This window comes from Telopea speciosissima, chromosome 9, assembly GCF_018873765.1.
Source record: "Telopea speciosissima isolate NSW1024214 ecotype Mountain lineage chromosome 9, Tspe_v1, whole genome shotgun sequence".
Classification (NCBI taxonomy): Eukaryota; Viridiplantae; Streptophyta; class Magnoliopsida; order Proteales; family Proteaceae; genus Telopea; species Telopea speciosissima.
Window position 1 is genome coordinate 20,423,182 of NC_057924.1, and position 21,841 is coordinate 20,445,022.

Genomic DNA, 21,841 nt, shown 5'->3' on the forward strand with positions numbered 1-21,841 from the left:
GTCAATGTCTACCATAAAAATGGAGTTTTGAAACTTGAATTTCCTACCATGGATTCTATGAGTTGTGATAATCAGCCCGGCCATCTGATGAGATAAAGTCTCTTTTCATTGTGCTCTTCGAGCCCAGTTGTAGTGCTCTCATGGATTTGGAGAAGAAGGTCTAGTAACAAAAGAACCAACGAGTTCAGGCCAAAATCTAGGGAACCGATCTGTCTTTACACATCTTGATGCTTTTCCCCTAGAATCGAATCTAAACTCCCTGGCTACACATCTTTAGAAATAATTAATCGATTGCAATGTACAATTTTTTTTCCATTTCCCCCTTATTTTATTTGAGATTCAATCAATATAAACTGTATCTATAGCTATCTGGGTATGTGATGCTCGATGAATGGTAGCTATCTATTTTTGATAAATGATGCATCCCTCACCTTTATGGTATCTTCTCCAAAAATTATGGCTTTGGTTCTCTTACATTGTTAAGGTGAGTATACTGTTCATTGGATTATGATTCTCCAATGGAGAATATTTATTGAGTACAAGAGTTTCCCAATTCTAGAGAATCCTAGATGGGATGAAATAGGAAAGAGATACATAAAATATTGAGTTTTCTATGCAAGTGGATTCCATATCGGATTTGGTATCTTGGAGAAGATTGAGATCACATGTGTGCTGGCCTTTCCAAGTCTATGCACAAGAGTGAAAAACAGTGAGTCATAGTATATTCAATACACCCCTTGGAGAGTCGGGCAACTGAATCTTCAACTTATCTCACATGAATTCAAACCGGGCTGTCACGAGTGCTTGGTGAAAGTAGCCGCCAATTGTGTGGATATGAAGCAAACAAGTAACTGCTTCTTGGACACACGATCGTGCACAAAATGAAAATCCACTTCAACATGTTTGGTGCTTGCATGAAAAATGGGATTGGCAGACAAGTCCAATATTGTCACACTACAATACAGGAGCACTAGAAAGAGGGTAACCCAACTCACGAAACAAGGATTCAAGCCAAACAAGCTCAGCCGAAGCATCGGCCAAGGCTTTATACTCAGCCTTAGTGGATGAACGGGCAACAATATGTTGCTTACAAGAAGTCCAAGAAATCAGATTGGGACCCAAAAAAATGGCAAAACCTCTAGTAGATTTACGATCAAAACCATCGCCTGCCCAATCTGCATAAGAAACTGCTTGAAGAGAACGAGAAGAAGAATGCTCAAGTAGTAGGCCTGAAGTACATGTACTCTTCAAATAGCGTAGTATCCGCTTAACAAGTTGCCAGTTCACCTCAGTAGGGGCATGCATGAATTGACTTGCATGATTAACTGCAAAAGAATCATCCGAAAGGGTAAGGGTGGCATATTGCAATGCGCCAACCACGGACCTGTATAAAGTGGGATCGGACATTGGTGCACCCCCTTCAGCCGATTGTTTCTGAGTAGTAGCCATAGGTGTTTTATCAGGCTTACAATCAACCGTACCAGTCTTCTTAAGAAAATCAGATATGTAACGAGACTGGGAAAGAAGAAGACCCTTGGAGTGAGGAATAGCTTCAATGCCGAGAAAAAAGTGGAGATCCCCAAGGTCCTTTATAGAAAATTCCCTTGATAATTAATGAAGAATAGAGTTGACTATGGCTGAAGTACTGCTTGTAACTAGTCCATCATCAACATAAATTAGAATATAGTAGACATGAGTACCTGCATGCCAAATAAAGAGGGAGGTATCTGTCTGGGAGCCATGAAACCCAAGGCGAATAAGGAACTCAAAAAGGCGGTGAAACCAAGCTCTAGGGGCCTATTTGAGGCCATATAAAGATCGATGAAGCTTGCATACATGAGTGGGATGAGAAGCATCAACAAAACCTTGTGGTTGGGACAGATACAGCTCCTCATTTAACTTGCCATGGAGGAACACATTGTGTACATTTAACTGGCAAACAGGCCAGCTCTGTGAAACAACAATAGAGAAAACATAACGAATAGTAGTCGGCTTTACCACCGATCTAAAAGTTTCACCATAATCAATGCCATATTGTTAGTGAAAGCCTTTAGCAACAAGGTGGGCCTTGTAACGTTCAAGACCCCCATCAGCTTTCCTTTTGATTTGATACATCCATTTACAACCAATTAAATTCATATAAGAGGTGTGGGGGACAAGAGACCATGTGTCGTTTTTGACCAAAGCGTTGAACTCGTCTGTCATAGCAGTGAGACACTTAGAGACTTTAGAGGCCTGCGAGAAATATGTTGGCTCAACAATAATAGTGTTAGTGGAAAGGGTATGAGGTGGATTATGATGAGGCCGTAGTTGAATGCGATGGGTTGAGGGGCGTAATAGGGTTGGAGGGGCAGGGTCAATGGAGGGTGGAGGGCCGTAAAGGTCAGCCAGAGAGCGAGTTTTTGGTTGGGGAGAGGAAGTGGTGTCGGGTGAGGAGAAAGAGAGGGTGACGGTGCTGGACTAGGTGGGCTATTAGGGTCGGCTAGTGGGGAAGGTAGTGGGGAAGCCGGTGATAAAGGCCACATTGATACAGGAGACATAGAGGGGGAGGGCAGTAAGGGTAAACCTGGGGAAAGGAGATTAGGTGGTGGAGGGACATGGAGAGGTGCAACGCCCTATGGAGGAGCAAAAATTAAGGGGGAAGGAGCCCTATTACCGGACACTGTCATTGCAAAGGGGAAAGAATTTTCATCAAAGCACATGTGACACGCAATGATGACACGATTTATGGAGAGGATGAGACACCGGTAGCCAGTGTGGTGCAGAGTAATCGGTTTGAGAACGAAAATAACATCTGTCAATAGAGTGGTTTGTGCGCCTACAGATCGAGCACCAGAAACTGCTTGTGTTTTATCCAGGAAAAGCACCATATGAACCACCATGACCACAGCCCCCACTGCCGCCCCGGTTTGGAGAAGAGGATGTACCCGGGGAGGAGCATTGAGCAGTATTAGCACTTGGTGAACCAGCAGGGGCAGAAGTATTAGTCACCTGAAGCTTGGACATGGAGGTGCCATGTAGAAACTCATGGCTGAGCAACATGGAATGGAGACCATCGTGGGAGATAGGATCAGTTCTGGTCAAGAGAGAGGAGACCATATCACGAAACTCAGATTTAAGTCCACGAGAAATGTGGAGATTGAACTCATTAGGGTGCAGAGGATGACCAGTAGCGTTCAATTCAATAGCAATTGAATTTGCAGGCTGCAAAAATTGGGAGACAGGTTCATCGGACTTTTGTTGAAGATCCTACAATGCCATGTTGAGAGACATGATGCAACTTTCAGAGGGAGGGGAAAAGGTTGTAGAGAGGGTCCCCCATATTTCATGGCTTGTGTGCTTCCTAAGAATTAAGGGAAAAACTTCTTCAGACAAAGAAGCAAATAGAAGACTACGTATCATCGAATCTTGTCGGTGCCAAGTAGCGGCAACAACGGCTTCAACAGGGTAAGAGGAAGTGCCATCAAGGTACCCAAATAAATTCTATCCATCGAGGAAGGGTTCAATTTGGGTTTGCCAGAAGAGAAAATTCTTAGAGGTAAGTTTGATATAGATCCAATGGTGATCCTGATTAAAAGAATTAAGGAGAAGAAGTGGAGGATAAGAGGCCAGCTGCAGGCGTGACACCATCAGAGGCAGCAGATAGGAGATCGTCACCCATTAGAGACGAAGAACAACAGGTTTAGGCGTGAAGAAGAAGATACAAAACAGGAAAAAAAGGAGGATAAACTCGTTGGAGTTCTAGGTGGCTCTCGATACCATGTTAAGGTGCGTATATTGTTCATTGGATTATGATTCTCCAATGGAGAATATTTATAGAGTACAAGAGTTTCCCAATTCTAGAGAATCCTAGATGGGATGAACTGGGAAAGAGATAAATACAATATTGACTTTTCTATACAAGAGGATTCCATATAGGATTTGGTATCTTGGAGAAGATTGAGATCACATGTGAGCTGGCCTTTCCAAGTCTATGCACAAGAGTGAAAAACGGTGAGTCATAGTATATCCAAAATACATGATTAACACACCCACCTGTAATAGTTTGGGATTTCAACAGTTCCATTCTCTCTTCACTCTTTATTGCTGCAAGTTATTCAAATTTTCAGCAGCCGTACTGGCCATATCGTCTGGATTGGGTGGGCTGGGGCTGGAAGGAATGGTAGGGATGGAAGACCTTGTTGGTGAAGGCACAGAACCACCAGGAGAAGGTAATAAGGGGTAATGTCAAGGGATAACACGGACAGAGAAGTTGCCAGCGAATCTAGAAGGAAAGAAGGCGCTGCTGAAATGGTTGAGGCTGCTAGTTTTAGGTGAGAAGAAGAGTAATAGGAGAACAATTATGATCTTGCCGAATTTAAGAGAAAAATTGGTGAACCCAGTCTAGTTAGATGTGAATTGTCAGATAACCTAGTTCAGATCTAAAGAATTGCCAGCATATGAGTGGAAAACCAAGATAGATTTGTAAGTAGGACAAAACCGTTGGAGGGATGAGAAGAGATACTGAGAGGCTATTCGAGCTGCCTGGGAGAGCTCGGTAGAGGGAGATAGTCAGAGTGGAGGCTCTGTCGACTTTAGCCGGTGCAGAGCTTCCAAGCCTCCTGCGCTAGGGCTTGCCATCCTTTCCTTCCTTTCTTTCCCACTCTCTTTACTCTTTACCAGTTTGAGTTATCAAAATTTGGGGGAACCGAGGCAAATGACTGTAGGCTTCGTAAGATTCTTGTAGTTCACATTGAAGCTGAAAAAATTGATAAAAATTCCATTCACTTGGTGCTCCACCTCGAAGTGGAAACACAAGGTTTATGTTCTGTAACCTGATGAGCATCTCATCCTTGTTCATGAACGACCACCTAGCCTGAACCAGTGCCAGTTCATCGTTGCCCTACAAGAAAACTCCATTAAGACAAGAACAACCCGACCAGAAAACTGACAATTTCCTATTTTTCCTTCAACTCAGGTACGGGTTTTTAAGTTGCTGTGCCCAAGACGCTCTTGAAATGTAAATCCCTTCATTGTTGCATTCATATGTCTACTGGCTCAAATAGAGTGATGTGGGTTTTCAGTTAGATTTGCAGGTTAGGATTTAGATTGGCAAATTAGGGGTTTTTTCGGGACATGGAAGGTAGCAGAGACAATTAGCATAGATGATAGATTGAGTTTGTATTTTATTAAGGGCAGTGAAATGGATACCGGTAGTGGCAGTGAGGTCAGCGATGTCGTCAACCATAGGGTGGGTGGGGTTGCAAGAAGAAGAAGAAGAAGATAGTATAAGGGTAAAATAGTCTTTTCAAAACTATAACTAACAGTAGGTTAACACCATCAGCCAGAGGGGGTCCGGGTGTAATTGGGAAAAATCCAGATAAAGAATGTGTAATTAGGCCATAGTACAGGGGAGGGGATGTAATTTTCCCTTAAATTAATGACTTATCATTTATAGAGACTGGTTGGTATGTAGCCGGGCTTGACTACGCGGTTCTAATACTTATCATATGGAGGCCTGGTCTGGCTTTCCAATAGTTGTGTTTAGAAAAGTAGTGGTCTCTTACCTAGATTTTCCACGTCAAATTTAGTTAGTATACATAACCATCATTTACTAATTTAGATTTCTTCCATCGTTTTAGCTAAAAAGCATGCATCCAATTCAATTTTTCTCCCACGTGCGTTTTGTAATTGTTGAACTTTCAGATAAGTGAATGCTAACCTTTCTATCATACTATGTTAAAACTATAATTTTACACGTGTGAGATAAGTTTGAGCTGGACTTAACACAAATGTCACAATGTTTTTTTCAAGGTGCAAGTTGCAAAATCAACTCTTTGAAGATATCTTCGTCAAGCCCACCAGTTAATGTAGAACCTTGAGAGGGTTTTTTGAGCAATGAAACAACAAACCTTGTAGAGAATTTGGGACAAACAATTAACAGCCATGACCATGAGCTTCAAAGTAATTACAGCTTATGAAAGGGAATCCCATGACCCTGTCAACTGAATCTGATCGGGTCAATAAAGTAGGTCTGATTTTTTGACTACACCTTGACACTGTAGCAATCAATAACCAGTTGGTGGAACCAAGTTAGAATGGTAGGTTTAGGGTTGCCCTTGCCATATACATGGAAAATGCGAAAGAACCTTCTTAGCTTCTTGATTTGAAAACCATATGACTTGGTCCAACCAAACTCCAAGTATATATAAATTGATAGTCTGTGAGATAAGAAAACACAAAGAACTCCCAAAAATTCAATTAAGGGGAAGCTCAAGGAGAAATCTCTCTGATTCATTGACTGTATAAACTTGTATTTTTGATTCATTGAGTTTGGAAGTTAGAAACAAAGAAAGGATGGGTAGCCTTAATGAAAGCAGCATTTCCAAAAGATGGAAGCAGTTGAGCGGGCAGGATAACTGGAAGAGCATGCTGGACCCCCTCGACATCGATCTCCGGCGATACATCATCCACTACGGCAAAATGGCTGAGGCTACATACGATGCCTTCAACTCAGAGAAGTTGTCCAAGTATGCCGGAAGCAGCCGGTACGGGAGGTCGGATTTCTTCTCGAAGGTGGGTTTGGATATAGGCAATCCATACAAGTATGAGGTAACGAAATTCCTCTATGCCACATCTTCAGTGGACTTACCAGATGGTTTGATGGTGAAGTCTTTGTCGAGGGAGGGATGGAATAAAGAATCCAATTGGATAGGTTACATTGCAGTGGCAACTGATGAAGGGAAGGAAATGTTGGGAAGGAGAGACATCGTGATTGCATGGAGGGGTACGGAACAAGCTTTGGAATGGGCCAACGACATGAATTTCATATTAGTTTCTGCTGAAGATTCCATATTTGGGCCGGATGCCGACCATGTTGATGTACATCGAGGTTGGTACTCCATGTATACTTCCGATAATCCACGTTCCCTCTACAACAAGTCCAGTGCAAGAGCTCAGGTAAATTCTTCTGTTTGCCTTTTGTGTTTTCTTTTGATTTTATTTATTTATTTATTCCTATGAAGACGAAGAAAAAATTATTAGATTTGCAAGAATCCGTACAAAACTACAAAACTATGTCATCATCTACTTCTTAACGGAAGCTAGCGCAATACCTTTTATCCAAAATCGTCCTCCATTTTTTATTCTTACTCACTCAGTTTCATTTATTTTATTTTAATTGTATTTTTAATGAATATCTATTATTTTTTCCACTACACCTGTAACCAAACGGAGGCCTTAGAGGGCCTTTGGAGAGAGAGAAAACGGTGGATTAAATTGTTTATTTGGTGACATTTCAGGTATTGGGTGAGGTGAGGAGGCTAGTAGAAAAATTCAAGAACGAAGAGATCAGCATAACTATAACAGGCCACAGCTTGGGAGCAGCTCTTGCAACAATAAATGCAGCAGACATAGTTGCCAATGCAGTAAACAAGCCCAAGGACCAGCCGGACAAAGCATGCCTAGTGACGGCCTTCGTCTTCGCCAGCCCCCGCGTTGGAGATGGTGACTTCAGGAAGTTCTGCTCGGAATTAGATGACCTCCGAGTGTTGCGCATCACCAACGACCCTGACATTGTCCCCACATACCCGCGCTTCGGCTACGCCGATGTTGGACAGGAACTAGAGATCGACACTAGAGAGTCTAACTACTTGAAGCGTCCCAGCAATTTTTCAGGTTGGCATAACTTGGAGGCGTACTTGCATGGCGTTGCTGGGACTCAAGGGTCCAAAGGAGGATTCAAGCTAGAAGTTGATCATGATATCGCACGCGTGAACAAGTCCAAGGATGCATTGAAGGATGAATATCATGTGCCTGGTTCGTGGTGGGTTGAGAAGAATAATGGGATGGTTCAAGATGCTAATGGTTCTTGGAAGTTAATGGACCATCAGGAAGACATTGATTTTGGGCTTTGAGTGTTATCTTATAAAATCTCAATATGATTTGTACCATTCTATTGTATTTTTTATTTGTTTGCAATAATTTATGGGGTAGACCCAAAGTCTGTATTCTGTATCATCCGGGTATATGCCTAGACGTAAACTCAGTAATATTCTTTTATTTTTGAGAAAATTATTGGGACCCCCCCTATACTATGACCTAATTACTTAGTCTCCCCAACATTTAGAACAATTACTTGAACACCTCCTGCAGTTTACCATTTCTTTCAAGCAAGTCCTGTCTGTTAGTTTAGTGATGATGTCATCGATTAAATTTTTTGTAATGCCTAAACTACCCTTAAAGGGTAGTGAAGTGACCCTTTTACTCTCTTCCTCCTCCTTCTTCCTACAACCCAATTTCAGATTCAAACCCTAATCGATTTCGAAAAAAATCTCTTTTCTTAAACAAATTTCAAATCAAAATAACCCAAAACCCTTAATCGATATCAGATTTAAACCCTAATAAATCTCTTTCATCGATTCAAGTACAAAAAATAAAATTAAATTTGAGCCAGAGCGCCACCATACCCGACTGCTCCGCCACATCCTCCGGTTGCCCCATCCATTTCAGAACAAGAGTAGCAAATACGTACATGGGTAGAAGCAGAACAGAGTAGAGAAACAGAACCATCCATGATCTCTGCATATGGATTCCCAACATATGGAATTTCTTGGCTCCAAATGCCTGACCACATAGTGTCTCCAATGCACTAGCCATTCCTAACTAATAAATCGAAAAAAAACAAACAAAACCCAGAACAGAGATTGTTATGAACATTCAATTAAAACATCAAAAAGTGTAGCCGAGTAGAGAAGATTAAGTACCAAGAGACCGTAATTGAAGCCAACAATGACATTATTGGCGATGGAGAGGGAAGCGAGCTCGAGATCACCAAGATGGCCAGCGAAAGCTTGGGAGATGACATTCATGGAGTAGGAGGCGACACGACTGAAGATGGCTGGACTAACGATGTGCCATAACAGTTTTGATTCGATCCAAACCCTTTTCCCTAAATCTTCCTCTTCTTCGTTCTCTCTTATTAATGGTGTTTTCCATAATGAGGGAACAGATTCTTTGAGCATGTTATGGTTAATTATGGGTTTGTGATGGAAATTACTTTGCTTCCTTATTTAATTGTCCATTCTGACCTAGTGTCTTAATCTTTCCCCTCCCCCCTCCTCAATTTGAGAGAGAATGGAACCAAGCTGAAACGAGCAAATACCCTTGAATATGGTTGTGAAAATCTTTCTTTTTCCCTTACTTCCATATGCACCAACATATGACAAATAGAGTCAGCCTTCAGAGATATGTCCTCTACCACTTGGGCTATGACAGCTTTACAGATCTTGGAACCAACCTTCCGTTCACAAGCTGAAGATAGTATGGCAGTCTGATACCATTTTGAGATTGTTGCTACAATGGTGTACATCGATTAACCTTTACAAATGGACTGTTGGGTTCCACCGATTGAAAATTTTGACCTCTACAAATGGTTGAGATTATTGCTGCATAAGTGGATTATTGCTGTGAGATGAACTGAGATTATTACTCCACCCCTACTCCCTCTAGGGTTCCACCGATTGAAAAAAAAAAAAAAAAAAAAGAGAAGAAGAAGAAGAAGAGCAGAGAGGGCAAGAAACCGAGAATCGCTCTCGATGTACCCATCATGCGTTGATGGTGACGGTGGTGAGGTCCTCCCTCTGCAGCTGAACTGTAGTTGCAGGAAGAAGAAGAAGAAAAAGTTAAAGAAGAAAGAAGGGGAGGAAGGAGAAGGAGGAGGGTAAGTTGGTCATTTAACTTCATAAGTTTAAGTTAAATAACTTATAAGGGTAAAATGGACATTTTCATTTAAACACTAACAGCAGACTAACACCGTTAGGTTTCGGGGGGTGTCAAGTAATTGTTTCAAACATTGGTAATTGTAAGCAAAATGGCCATAGTACAGGGGGTGTCCATGTGATTTTCTCTTTATTTTATTCATTCTACTAATCTTTGGTGATCTATCTATCTATTCTATTCTATCTATAAAAGTACATACTCCACTTTATTGTCCAAATTTTTCACATGACAAGAATACCCCTATTCTCTCTCTCTCCCTTTCTCTTTCCAAGCCATTGGAGAGTGGTATCATCCATATGGAGTCCATATAAGGCCCACATGGTCACAGTAGGAGAGAGCGTTTCATTATGAGCCCCACTATTTTATTATATGATAGGGTATTTTAGAATTTGCACAAGGACAATGCATGGTTACTTTTCCCTATTATTTATATGAAAACTATTATTTGCACCGCCTCATGATGAAAGACTTTCCTTCATACATTATTGTGTGCGGTGCGTAGGACTAATTTAGTTAAATTGACCTTTGAATTAGTTAGTTGTGAAGTTCAAGACCTTATTTCAACCAAGTGACCTATCATATAATAAACTTTTTATTCGTACAATTTATCAAATAAAAAAATGCTACTATTCACTTTAGAATACAACAACAAATTCCGTCTTGTCCCTCTTTGCAACATATTTTTTTTCTATTGTGATGTTAGCAACGCCATTTGGAGGGAATTTTCTTCTTGGTTTGGCTTTGTCTGGGCTCGGCCTTCCTCTATTGCTGGTCTTTTTGGATGGAGGAAGAGGAAGTTACGATGTACCAATGTCAAGGATCCTTCGGCTGGTGGTGCGGTTGTCATTTGCGCTGTTACTTGGGAAGAGCGCAATAGAAGATGTCATGAGGGCCTTTCTCGAAATTTAAATCAGATCCTAGACTGTATTAAGGGAGAAATAAGGAATTGCAATTTTGTGATTAAGGGGATTAGAACAACCTTTGATCTGGTGTGCGTTAGATCTCTGGGTCTGGCCATCTCTAGATCCTCTTCCAGAGGCATTGCCGAGGTGTTCTGGTGCAAACCTCATTCAAATTGTATCAAGCTGAATATTGACGGTAGCTCGCTTGGGAACCCTGGTAGAGCAGGGGTAGGTGGTGTTTTTCGTAATCACCACACCCAAGTGGTGAATTCTTTCAGTCGATTTCTGGGGATCTGCAACATTTTTGTGGCAGAGTTTGAGGCTCTTATGGATGGTCTTTTCATTACAAAGGAGATGGGAATAAGGGACATGTGGATCGAATCTGATTCGGCCTTTGTGGTGATGTCAATTCACTCTTCAAATATCCCTTGGTTTGTTTTTCAAAGATGGTTGGTTCTTAGACCCTATCTGGATTCCTGCAATTGAAAATTTTCGCATTGCTTCAGAGAAGCTAACCCCATTATGGATTATATGGCAAAGCAGGCGCCTAAATCTGGGGAGTCGATTCTAATTGTGTTTTTCCTAGACACATTGAAGAACAGTTGGCGCATGATGCCATGGGCATGTCGAGATTCAGATTTTTATAGTGGTGAGTGAGATTCCTGCTGATGGCCATGCCGAAGGTGGGGTTCCTCGCCTGCTAGGTTGTTTCTTGGTTTTGGCCTTTTTGTAATTTGTTTTTGTATCTTTTTATTCAATGATCTTTTAGCAAAAAAAAAATTAAATAAATAAAAAGGGGTCGACTACATAGATCCAAACAAAATCAATTGGGGGAAATTGAGGTCTAAACAAGAAAAAGGGGATAAAGAGATGGGAAAAGAGAGATAGGGGATGAGATGAGAAAGATAAAGAATATAGGAAAATGAAAGATGAAAGTACGACGAAAAAAGGCACAGCCCAGCAAGTCAGGAGAATCTCATCTGAATGAGGTTTGTAATAATTTATATTTCCAAATTAAAAAATACATGTACACTTGAATTCCATTGTTACAAGTGAATTACTTCCCTTGCAACTAGAGGGGGCCTAACAAGTAACAATGCCATTGTTACAAGTGATTTATCCATCTTTTTCCAACCCTCACATTGCAGTATCACACATGAGTCATTTCCTTACAACTATCTTTTGAAGCCATGTCTCAGTAATTTGAATGAAAGTCCTTGTCCACTTTTATATGTGCACCTTTGTTGCTAAATAATCTTAGGGAGGGGGCTCACTGCCACGCTGCGTGGCCATTGCACCAATGTGGGGCCCATTGAGAGTGCACGCAAAGGCATCCAACAAAGGTGAGATTTTTCATTTCAAATGGGGGGTGGGGTGTGGGGAGGTCATTTCACGTTTCCTGTGTCTGGGTACAGATGGCACACAGCCTGGCAGCATTCTTTTTCCCATAATCTTAAAACTTTCTCAACCACATGGCTTAACTAATAAAAGATATCAAACCTTCATCGTTGCAAATTGACAGATAAACCCACTAAAATAAATTATCATGAGAAAGGATTAAATTAAGGGAAAATTATATGCCCCTCGCCTGTACTATGACCTATTTACACATTCCTTCCTTGGACTTTCTCCAATTACATCCCATTCCCTTACAGTTTACAGTACATTACTATGACACCCATGCCGTTAGCGTGAAGTCGTAATATGACTTAGTAATATTTTATTTACACATCTTCCTCTCTTTCCAAATTCGGATAAGCTTGAGTGGATGGCCTCTAGAAATGGAGACTTTTCTGTTAAGAGTGCTTATCATCTTATTGCAAATGATTTAACGGAGGGGAGAAGTTTGGAAGCATCGACTTCAAGGAATCATTCTTGGTCGGATGTGCCAAGGAGTGTATGGAAGAGAATCTGGAATTGTAGAAGTCTTCCCAAAACTCAACGCTTTCTATGGAAAGCATGTGCTGCTGGTGTAGCAACAGGAGATGCTCTTTGTCATCGCAATCAGTGTGGAACGATGTTGTATTAGATGTGGATCGGTTGAAACAATCACACATATTTTGCAGGGTTGTTCATTTGCCCTTGCAGCCTAGTTTGGTTGTTCTTTAGGGCTCTTCATTGCGGAGACTAGATCATGAGTTGGAGCAATATCTCACGGGATAAGACCACTCAACGTATGGGAATTTCTTTGTGCTCTTTTATATGTTGGTTTCTGTGGAAAGCACGGAATGACAATGTTTTTGGTCGTCGGGTTTGGTCTGCATTAGAGGTTATTCAAACCTCTTTTCATGCTTTCCAAGAGTTTCATGATTCCTAGAGTCCTATTGCTTTGCACCTTCTACGATGAGCCATACTTCATCTTTGGTTTCTAGGGGATCCTCTCTCCAACCAGGGACGACTCAAGTTTTTTGTGCTGCTAGTTTACTTCCAAACTCATCTACATGTAGTGTTGGATTTGTTTGCAAGGACTATTCTGGTCGATCGATAAATGTTGTCTCGGTTCCTATAATTTTTTGAGGATATTGCTATTGGGGAGGGTATGGCTATCCGATCTTCTTTTGCCGGAGTGTATTTCGGAAGGCTTCGACAGGATTCTTATTGCATTCGATAATAAGGATGTTGTCAATTACATACAAGGAGGGTTATCTTTGTCTCCTCTTAGCATTCGTGGCATCCTGGAAGATATTATGCATCTTTCTACCTATTTTGATACATTTAGTTTCACTTATGTTCCAAGGGAGAATAATAGTTGTGCTGACTCCCTGGCAAGGAGGGCGCTATTGGTGACGTGTAAGATGGTGTGGCCTATTTTCGATCCATGGCTTGTTGATCTTTATAATCCTTAGCCATGAGCTTTCACATTTTTCATAATAAAGCTCTTTTTACCAAAATAAAAAAATATATTTTATTTAATCCCCAAACTGACCTTGGGTTTATATAATACCTAAAATACCCTTCTTCTTCTTCCTCTTGTAACCCCACCTGCCTCCACCCCTTTGCACCTTGAGTGACCAAACATCGCCACCCTCACCATTGGTATCTTAGCTTCCACCCCTTTGCATCTTGAGTGACCAAATTTAATTCTGACTTTGTCACCATTTTCTCTGGCAACAATGCCTTTGAAGGGAAATAACGGTAAGCCTCCCTACATCTATAGATCATCATCTGCCATAAAATTTGGGTTTTGAAATTTGGATTTTCTGCCATGGATTCTGTGAGTTGTGATAATCAGCTAGGTCATCTGATGAGATAAAGTCTCATCTCATTGTGCTCTTCGAGCCCGGCCGTAGTGCTCTCATTGATTTGGAGAAGAAGGTCCAGTAACAAAAGAACCAACGAATTCAGGCCAAAATCTAGGGAACTTGATCTATCTTTACACATCTTGACGCTTTCCCCCCCAGAAGCGAATCTAAACTCCCTGGCTACACATCTTCAGAAATAATTAATCGATTGCAATGGACAATTTTTCCTTTTTTCCATTTTCCCCTTATTTTATTTGAGATTCAATCAATATAAACAGTATCTATAGCTACCTAGGTATGTGATGCTCGACGAATGGTAGCTATCTATTTTTAATAAATGATGCATCCCCCACCTTTATGGTACCTTCTCAAAAAATTACGGCTTTGGTTCTCTTACATGATTAGTACACCCACTGTAATGGTTTGGGATTTCAACATTACCATTCTCTTTTCACTCTTTATTCCTTCAAGTTATTCAAAATTTCAGGAGCTGTAGTGGCCATATCGTTTGGGTTGGGTGGGCTCGGGCTGGAAGGAATGGTGGGGATGGAAGACCTTGTTGGTGAAGGCATAGAACCACCCGAAGAAGGTAATAAGGGGTAAATAATGTCAAGGGATAATGCTGGTAGAGAAGTTGCTAGCGAATCTAGAAGGAAAGAAGGCGCTGCTAAAATGGTTGAGGCTGCTAGTTTTAGGTGAGAAGAAGAGTAATAGGAGAACAATTATGATCTTGCCGAATTTAAGAGACCAATTGGTGAACCTAGTCTATTTAGATGTGAATTGTCAGATAACCCTGTTCAAATGTAAAGAATAGCCAGCATATGAGTAGAAAATCAAGATAGATTTGTAAGTAGGACAAAACGTTGGAGGGATGAGAAGAGATATTAAGAGGCTATTCGAGTTGCCTGGGAGAGCTCGGTTGAGGGAGACAGACAAAGTAGTGGCTCTGTTGACTTCAGCCAGTACAGAGCTTCCAAGCCTCATGCACTACGGCTTGCCATCCTTTCCTTCCTTTCTTTCCCACTATCTTTACTCTTTACTATTGTGACTTAGAATTCTATATGTATTTCATTAACAATCACAATGTAGTTTTATACAAGAGAAAGGGTATGGAAACCCTAGAGGATAGGATCGGATCCTTCACATGTGATCACGATTACAATAGGAAACAAATCCTAGAATCTTGCACATGTGATAATGGATAGAATAGGAAAGAAATCCTAATTATAATCAATGACTAAACCATATATAGAGTTACTCTTTGAGAGAGAGTCTATATACGTCAATACACCCCCTCAAGATGATGAGTCGTGACAATGAATCTTCTGCTTATCTTACAAGAATTGGAACCGCATAGTTGAAAGCGGCTTGGTAAGAGCATCAACAAGTTGATCAGTGGTGGAGATGAGCTGAATGGATAGTTGCGCTTGGCAACACGATCCCGAACAAAGTGAAAGTCAATCTCCACATGCTTAGTACGGGCATGGAAGACTGGGTTTACCGATAAATAGGTTGCACCAATATTGTCACACCACAAAATAGGAGGACCAGGTAGGGTGAGACCCAACTCAGTGAAAAGTGTATCAAGCCAAACAAGTCCAGTAGCGGCATCAGCCAAAGCTTTGTACTCAGATTCTGTAGATGAGAGAACAACCATACATTGTTTACGAGAGTTCCAAGAGATGAGATTGGGGCCAAGAAAAATAGCATAAGCCACTGTAGATTTACGGTCCTCACTACTACCAACCCAATTTGCATCAGAGTACGCTTATAAGGTGCAATCAGGGGATCGACTGATGAGAAGACCATGTGTGCGAGTGGCCTTCAAGTAACGTAGGATGCATTTGATAAGAGACCAATGATCCTCAGTGGGTGCATGCATGTACTGGCATACTCAGTTGACAACGAAGGCAACATCAGGGCGCGTGAGTGTAACATAGTGGAGAGCACCCACTATGGAGCGGTACTTAGTGGCGTCTGAGAAGGAGCATCCCCTGAGTCAGAGTATTTGATGGTAGTAGCCATGGGAGTGGAACTTGGCTTGCAGTCGACCATACCGACACGTTGTAGTAGATCAGACACATACCGAGACTGAGAAAGTAAGAGACCTTTAGAGCTGTAGGTCACTTCGATCCCAAGTTAGAAGGACAATGGGCCAAGGTCCTTCATGGCAAACTCAGATGACTACTGACTGAGAAGGGAGGTAACACAGGTAATAGAGTTGCTTGTAACCAAAATATCATCCACATAAATAAGGACATATATAGTTTGAAGAGCATCCTTGAAAATAAAGAGTGAATAAGGATCCGTTTGAGAAGCACAGAAACCCAACTGAAGAAGATACTGGAAGAGGCGGTGGAACCAAGCACGAGGCGTCTGTTTTAGCCCACATAGTGACCTGTGAAGTTTACACACATGATCAAGTCGGGTACTGTCAACAATCCGAGTGGCTACACCATAAAAAAATCCTCTGAAAGAATGACATGCAAGAAGGCATTATGAACATCAAGTTGACGAACCGGCCAACCTTGAGAAACTATAATTGTTAAGATAGATCAAACTATCGTGGGTTTGACAACTAGACTAAAAGTCTCAAGATAATCAATGTCAGGTTGCTGGTGAAACCCTTTTACAAAACAAATGAGCTTTATAACTCTCAAGAAAGCCATCTGATTTGCGCTTCACACGGTACACCCATTTACAACTGACAAGATTCATTGTAGGAGATCTAGGAACTAGTGACTAAGTGCCATTTTTTAGCAGGGCATTAAATTCATCAACCATTGCATTTTTCCACTCTGGGAGTTTAGATGCTTGTGAAAAACAAGTAGGCTCAGGGGGGAGTTACGTCAGGATGTAAAGCATGGGGCCGGGAATGTGAGGACATTGGAGAGGGTAGGGGAGGCGGTTGTGGGATGGGCACGGTGGTAGCATATAATTCTTGAAGGGAGGCGGTGCGGGTGGGTTGAGAAGGCAGGGGAGGGGACGGTGAAGGGGAAGGGGTAGCCAAGATGGGGATTGAGGGAGAGGCCGAGGGAGATGGAGATGGTTTAGGTGGAGGGGGTAGGGTAGGTGGCGACGTTGGTAAGGGGGGAATAACGCAAGGAGTGGAACCCTAAGGAGAGAGAGTGACCGGTGAAGGAGATGGAACATAAGGAGAAGAGGAAAGAAACAGAAAAGTGGACTCGTCAAAACGAACATAAAGAGAAATCCATATTTTCTTGGATTTAATGTCAAAACACTGATAACCAATTTGGGAAGGACTATAACCAAGAAAAACACAAGGGGTGGAACGAAAATCCATTTTATGATTATTGTAAGGCCGAAGAAAAGGGTAGCAAAGGCACCCAAATATACAGAGAAAAGAGTAGTCAGGAGTCTTATGGTGGACTAATTGAAAGGGCAAAATCTTGTCAGACACTCGTAAGGGCATCCGATTTATTAAAAAAATAGCGGTTTCAAAGGTAAAGTGCCAATATTGCAGGGGTACGTGACCATGGGAAAGAAGGGATAAACCAGTCTCAACAATATGTTGGTGACGTCGTTCAATAGTCCTTGTTGCTCATGAGTGTGGGGGCAAGAGAGATGATGGGATATACTAAGAGAAGAGAAAAAAGGTGGGAGAGTGCGATACTCACCCCCCCAATCAGTTTGAACAACAAGTATTTTATGATAAAAAAGGCGCTCCACAAGTAATTGAAAAGTGCAAAAAGTGAAAAAAACATTAGATTTGCACAATAGAGGAAAAAACCAAATAAACTCAGTGCAGTCATCCAAAGGATTACAAAGTATCGATGACCATCGATAGAAGTAGTGGGGGATGGTCCCCAAACATCACTATAAATTAAATCTAGGGGAAATAAACTATGGGAAGGGGAAGAACCTAAAGATAAATGACTTGCTTTGTCAAGTTGACAAGCATTACATAATTTTGAAAGATGGGTGGTAGCACAAGATAAGTTATTTTCACAGGGCATAAAATGAAGAAGGCGTTCATGCAGATGACCAAGACGTTGATGCCAGCAATCAATGGAGGTACGTTCGGAAATATTGGCAGACGGACTTGAAATCGGATTAAAGGAAAAAGATTAGAGGTCGTTATTACTCGGTCCGAAAAGTAGTAGTTTCTTGGTGACCTGATCCTTGACAAGAAAATAGGAAGAATGAAACTCAAAATAAACACCATCGTCTTGACAAAATTTTTAACAGAAAGGAGATTTTTAGAAATAGAGGGAACATGCTAAATATTAGATAAACGAAAAGCAAGGGAATTAATATCAGACGAAAAGTAGTACCAATATGAGAGATGGGGAGACCCTTACCATTGCCGACATGAAGTTGATCTGGACCATTATAACCATTATAGGAAGATAAGGAGTTCAAATCCGGTGTTACATGGTGAGAAGCACCAGTATCCGGATACCAAGTAAGCTCAGTGGATGGTGACGATGTAGGGAGAAGTGGAGGGTTAGCATAGTAGGCTTCCGGCGGGGTGGGGTTAGGATAGGGGCGATAGGAAGGGGCAGCAGGAGTGGTAGGGGTAGTGGAAAAGATGGGGTTGATCTTTGTAGTGGCATTAGGAGGTTGTATGATACAACCTGTGACAGATAAGGCACCAAGGGGTAGGGCCTTGTGAAGAGCGACTACCAAACCCATGACCACAACCACGACCACAGGCACCGTACCCACGAGAAGAGGGCATATTATTGGAAGAATTGCCAAAGTTAGTAGGCGAGGAGCCACACTGCACAGAATTAGCGGTAGGAGACCCTGTAGTGGAAGACGGTTTAGCAAGAGAGAGCTTATTCAGCATTGCCATAAAGGAACTCGTGGCTGAGTAGGATGGCATGTAATTCATCATATGAAATTGCATCGGTGCGGGACAATAATGAAGACACCATATCATGGAAATCAGTCTTTAAGCCATGATAGATATGCATATTGAAAGTACTTGGGCATAGAGGTTGCCCGACGACAGAGAGTTCAGCAGCAATTGCCTTCGCACGAGTGAGAAATTGGGACACGGTCTCATTTGGCTTTTGAGAGAGATCTTGAAGTGCCATTATAAGGGTCATCCGTCGACTTTCAGAAGAAGAGGAGAGCGAAGTAGAGAGAGAATCCCATATCTCCTTGCTAGAATTTTTACCGAGAATAAGAGGAAACACTTCCTTAGATAAAGAAGAAATCAGTAAACTACGGCTCATGACATCCTGGCGAGATCAGGAGGCAACAACAACAACATCAAGGGGACAAGGCATGGAGCCATTAAGGTATCCAAAGAGGTCTTGTACCAGAAGAAACGGCTCAACTTGGGTCTTACAAAATAGATAATTTTTGGACGTGAGCTTGATAGAGATGTAGTGATGCGTTTGAGGGAAGGGACTATCAGCAGAAGCCGGCACTGCTTGAGGATTAATAACTTCATGGCTGATACATCCAAGATTCACCGGACCAATTAGCGGCTGCCACATGTCACAGAACGACCTGCTCCAGAACCAAGGAGAACTAACTGGGGGTACCACCCGGGCACGGCCTCACCCAGGCGCGGCCACACCCAGGCATGGCCTCACCTAGGCGCGGCCTGCACCCAGGCACGGCCTACACCCAGGCGTGGCTTGCACCCAGGCGCGGCCTCTCATCTAGGCGTGGCCTGAACCTAGGCGCAGCCTCTCACCCAGGCGTGGCATTGTGGACGCAGACGTGATGTACACGGACACCGAGGCTACTCATCTATGACCCAATCGTGTCACTACAGACTCATATCACCACTAGGACTCTAGGCCACCGCTTAGAAGTCACGTCACCCAGACGGATTCAAGAACTAATGACGTCATCACCACACGTGGGTATCTATCCACCAATGATCTTGATACCACCAGGACACTCCCTCCCGCGGGGAGATGGCCAATCAGGATAGAACCCCGTTACCCAGGGCCTTTATCCACTCAATGGCACAATCACCATCAAACTAGGACTCTCCACACCGCCATACACTACTATAAAAGGCAAGGTACACAACCCCATTAGGGGACATCTAAAACTCATATTGAATAATCACTATTCATCTCTTTGCTCAGGAGATCTAACTTTGGCATCGGAGAGCCCTAGGCCGGAACCACACCGGTTCTCTCTGTTGACCCCTTGGTCCACTTACAGGTGAGGGCACTCGCAGGACCGCTCTACGATTTCTTGACGCAACAGATTGGCGCCGTCTGTGGGAATGACGCTAGCCATTACAGCTACTAGCTCGCTTCCATATTCATTCAATGGCACAAAGGAAGACTACCACCACCAACAACGGAGTAAGGAATGGATCACCACCCCAGAGTGCTCTCGCCATAAAGCCAATGACCAGGACCATGTCCCTCTCAAGGAAGAGATCCCCCTTAATGACCAGTTTATGGTCGACGAGCCCAATAATGACGAGACAGACGATGTGGTGGTGGAGGTGATACCTGACCCCAATGCTCCAGCCACTATGGGTCAGATCAAAGACCTACAATGACAGATCCTCGATGAATAATGACTCTTTCGAGAATACTTGACACAGCGTGCGATGTCTCACCGCCAAAGGACATCACCATCAGCAGGGGTGGAGTCCGTACCTCGACAAGAGCCGAACCCTAGGAGATCATCTCCCAGGGGCGTGGGATCAGAGAGACTTGCGCAACGGGCAACCCCCACTCCGCAGTGGGGGGAGCCTTCCCAGCGTCCCAGGAGAACAAGAAACCTCTCACCACGGTCAGAATGTGGGAGGATGCCAACACCGAGGGCGAGGGTGCCTAGCCCGCAGAGATCGGTCCAGAGGTTTGTGTTCGACGGACGACTTGAAGAAGGTCACATACCACGATGAAGTCAGACCTACAGAGAGGAAAGCCCCTCACCTTCGTGACAGGGTTCAGTACGGCGTGACCATTCACCATCCCGCCAACACTCAAGGTGGGAGGGGACATCCAAGAGAGAGCGTGAACGAGGTCACAGCGAACGTCCTGCCAGGCTTGAGGGACAGACATGGGACGAGGAGCTTGATCAAAGACTCTGCGACCTGGATGAGAAGCTGGAAGGGCTGAAGAAGCAAACTAAAGGCGAGACACATTCCATACCTGGACAACACCCATTCTCGATAGAGATCATGTCAACCACGCTACCTTCCAGGTTTCGACTACCCGCCTTTGAACTTTATAATGGTACCACTGACCCTAATGACCACATCAACTACTTTAATGGCATGATGATGCTGTATGGTGGGTCGAATGTGGTCTCCTGTCTGACATTCCCTGCATCCCTCAAGGGAGCAGCCACATCATGGTTCTCCAGGCTACGACCAAGATCTATATGCTCATTTGCGGAGCTATGCGAATAGTTCATCACCCGCTTCCAGAGCAGTGTCAAGCAGAAGAAGACCATCATCAATCTACTGAATGTGGTACAGAACCCTGGGGAATCTCTCAGGGAGTACGTTAGCAGGTTCACCAAGGAGTCCCTGGAGGTTCGAGACTTGGATGACCAGACACAGCATGCAGCCCTAGCAGGAGGCATCAGGGACCTGGACCTGATCAAGGACCTGACACGTCATGAGACCAGGACTATGAAAGAGCTCCTGGAGCGGTGCAACGAATTTGTAAATATGGCTGAGGTACTACAAGCTAGAACGAAGATAATCGAGGCCAAGCCGCAGGACAACAAGAGGTCAACACCTGACGATCGCAAAGAAGGTAAGAGGTCGAGGACAGAGCATCGACAAGAGAAGGGCGATCGCCCATCTGGGAGGACAGACCGTCTCCCAGAGAGAAATGAGAGGGCAAGCACCCCTGAGTTCACACCGCTGAACACCACTAGGTCCCAGATACTCATGCAGATCTAGGACCGTGACCTACTCCATTGGCCACAGTCTATGCTAGCCAGATCAGAGAAGCAAAACCCTAATAAGTACTGTCT

General features: G+C 43.1%; 3 protein-coding genes across 3 annotated transcripts; 1 reads left to right on the forward strand and 2 right to left on the reverse strand.

Annotated features, from left to right (window-relative positions):
• Positions 1-954: 954 nt before the first annotated feature.
• On the reverse strand, positions 955-5,927 carry LOC122638738 (uncharacterized mitochondrial protein AtMg00810-like). The gene is made up of 4 exons (XM_043831589.1): positions 5,892-5,927; positions 3,097-3,249; positions 1,837-1,950; positions 955-1,587 (listed from the first exon to the last, which is right to left on the reverse strand). Exons 1-4 carry the CDS (start codon positions 5,925-5,927, stop codon positions 955-957), a joined length of 936 nt encoding a protein of 311 aa, XP_043687524.1.
• A 360-nt stretch (positions 5,928-6,287) lies between these two features.
• On the forward strand, positions 6,288-7,924 carry LOC122640794 (phospholipase A1-IIgamma-like). Its single transcript, XM_043834040.1, has 2 exons — positions 6,288-6,939; positions 7,281-7,924. Exons 1-2 carry the CDS (start codon positions 6,337-6,339, stop codon positions 7,893-7,895), a joined length of 1,218 nt encoding a protein of 405 aa, XP_043689975.1. The 5' UTR covers positions 6,288-6,336; the 3' UTR covers positions 7,896-7,924.
• Positions 7,925-8,400: 476 nt separating this feature from the next.
• On the reverse strand, positions 8,401-9,002 carry LOC122638739 (protein DETOXIFICATION 27-like). The gene is made up of 2 exons (XM_043831590.1): positions 8,745-9,002; positions 8,401-8,643 (listed from the first exon to the last, which is right to left on the reverse strand). Exons 1-2 carry the CDS (start codon positions 9,000-9,002, stop codon positions 8,401-8,403), a joined length of 501 nt encoding a protein of 166 aa, XP_043687525.1.
• Positions 9,003-21,841: the final 12,839 nt, after the last annotated feature.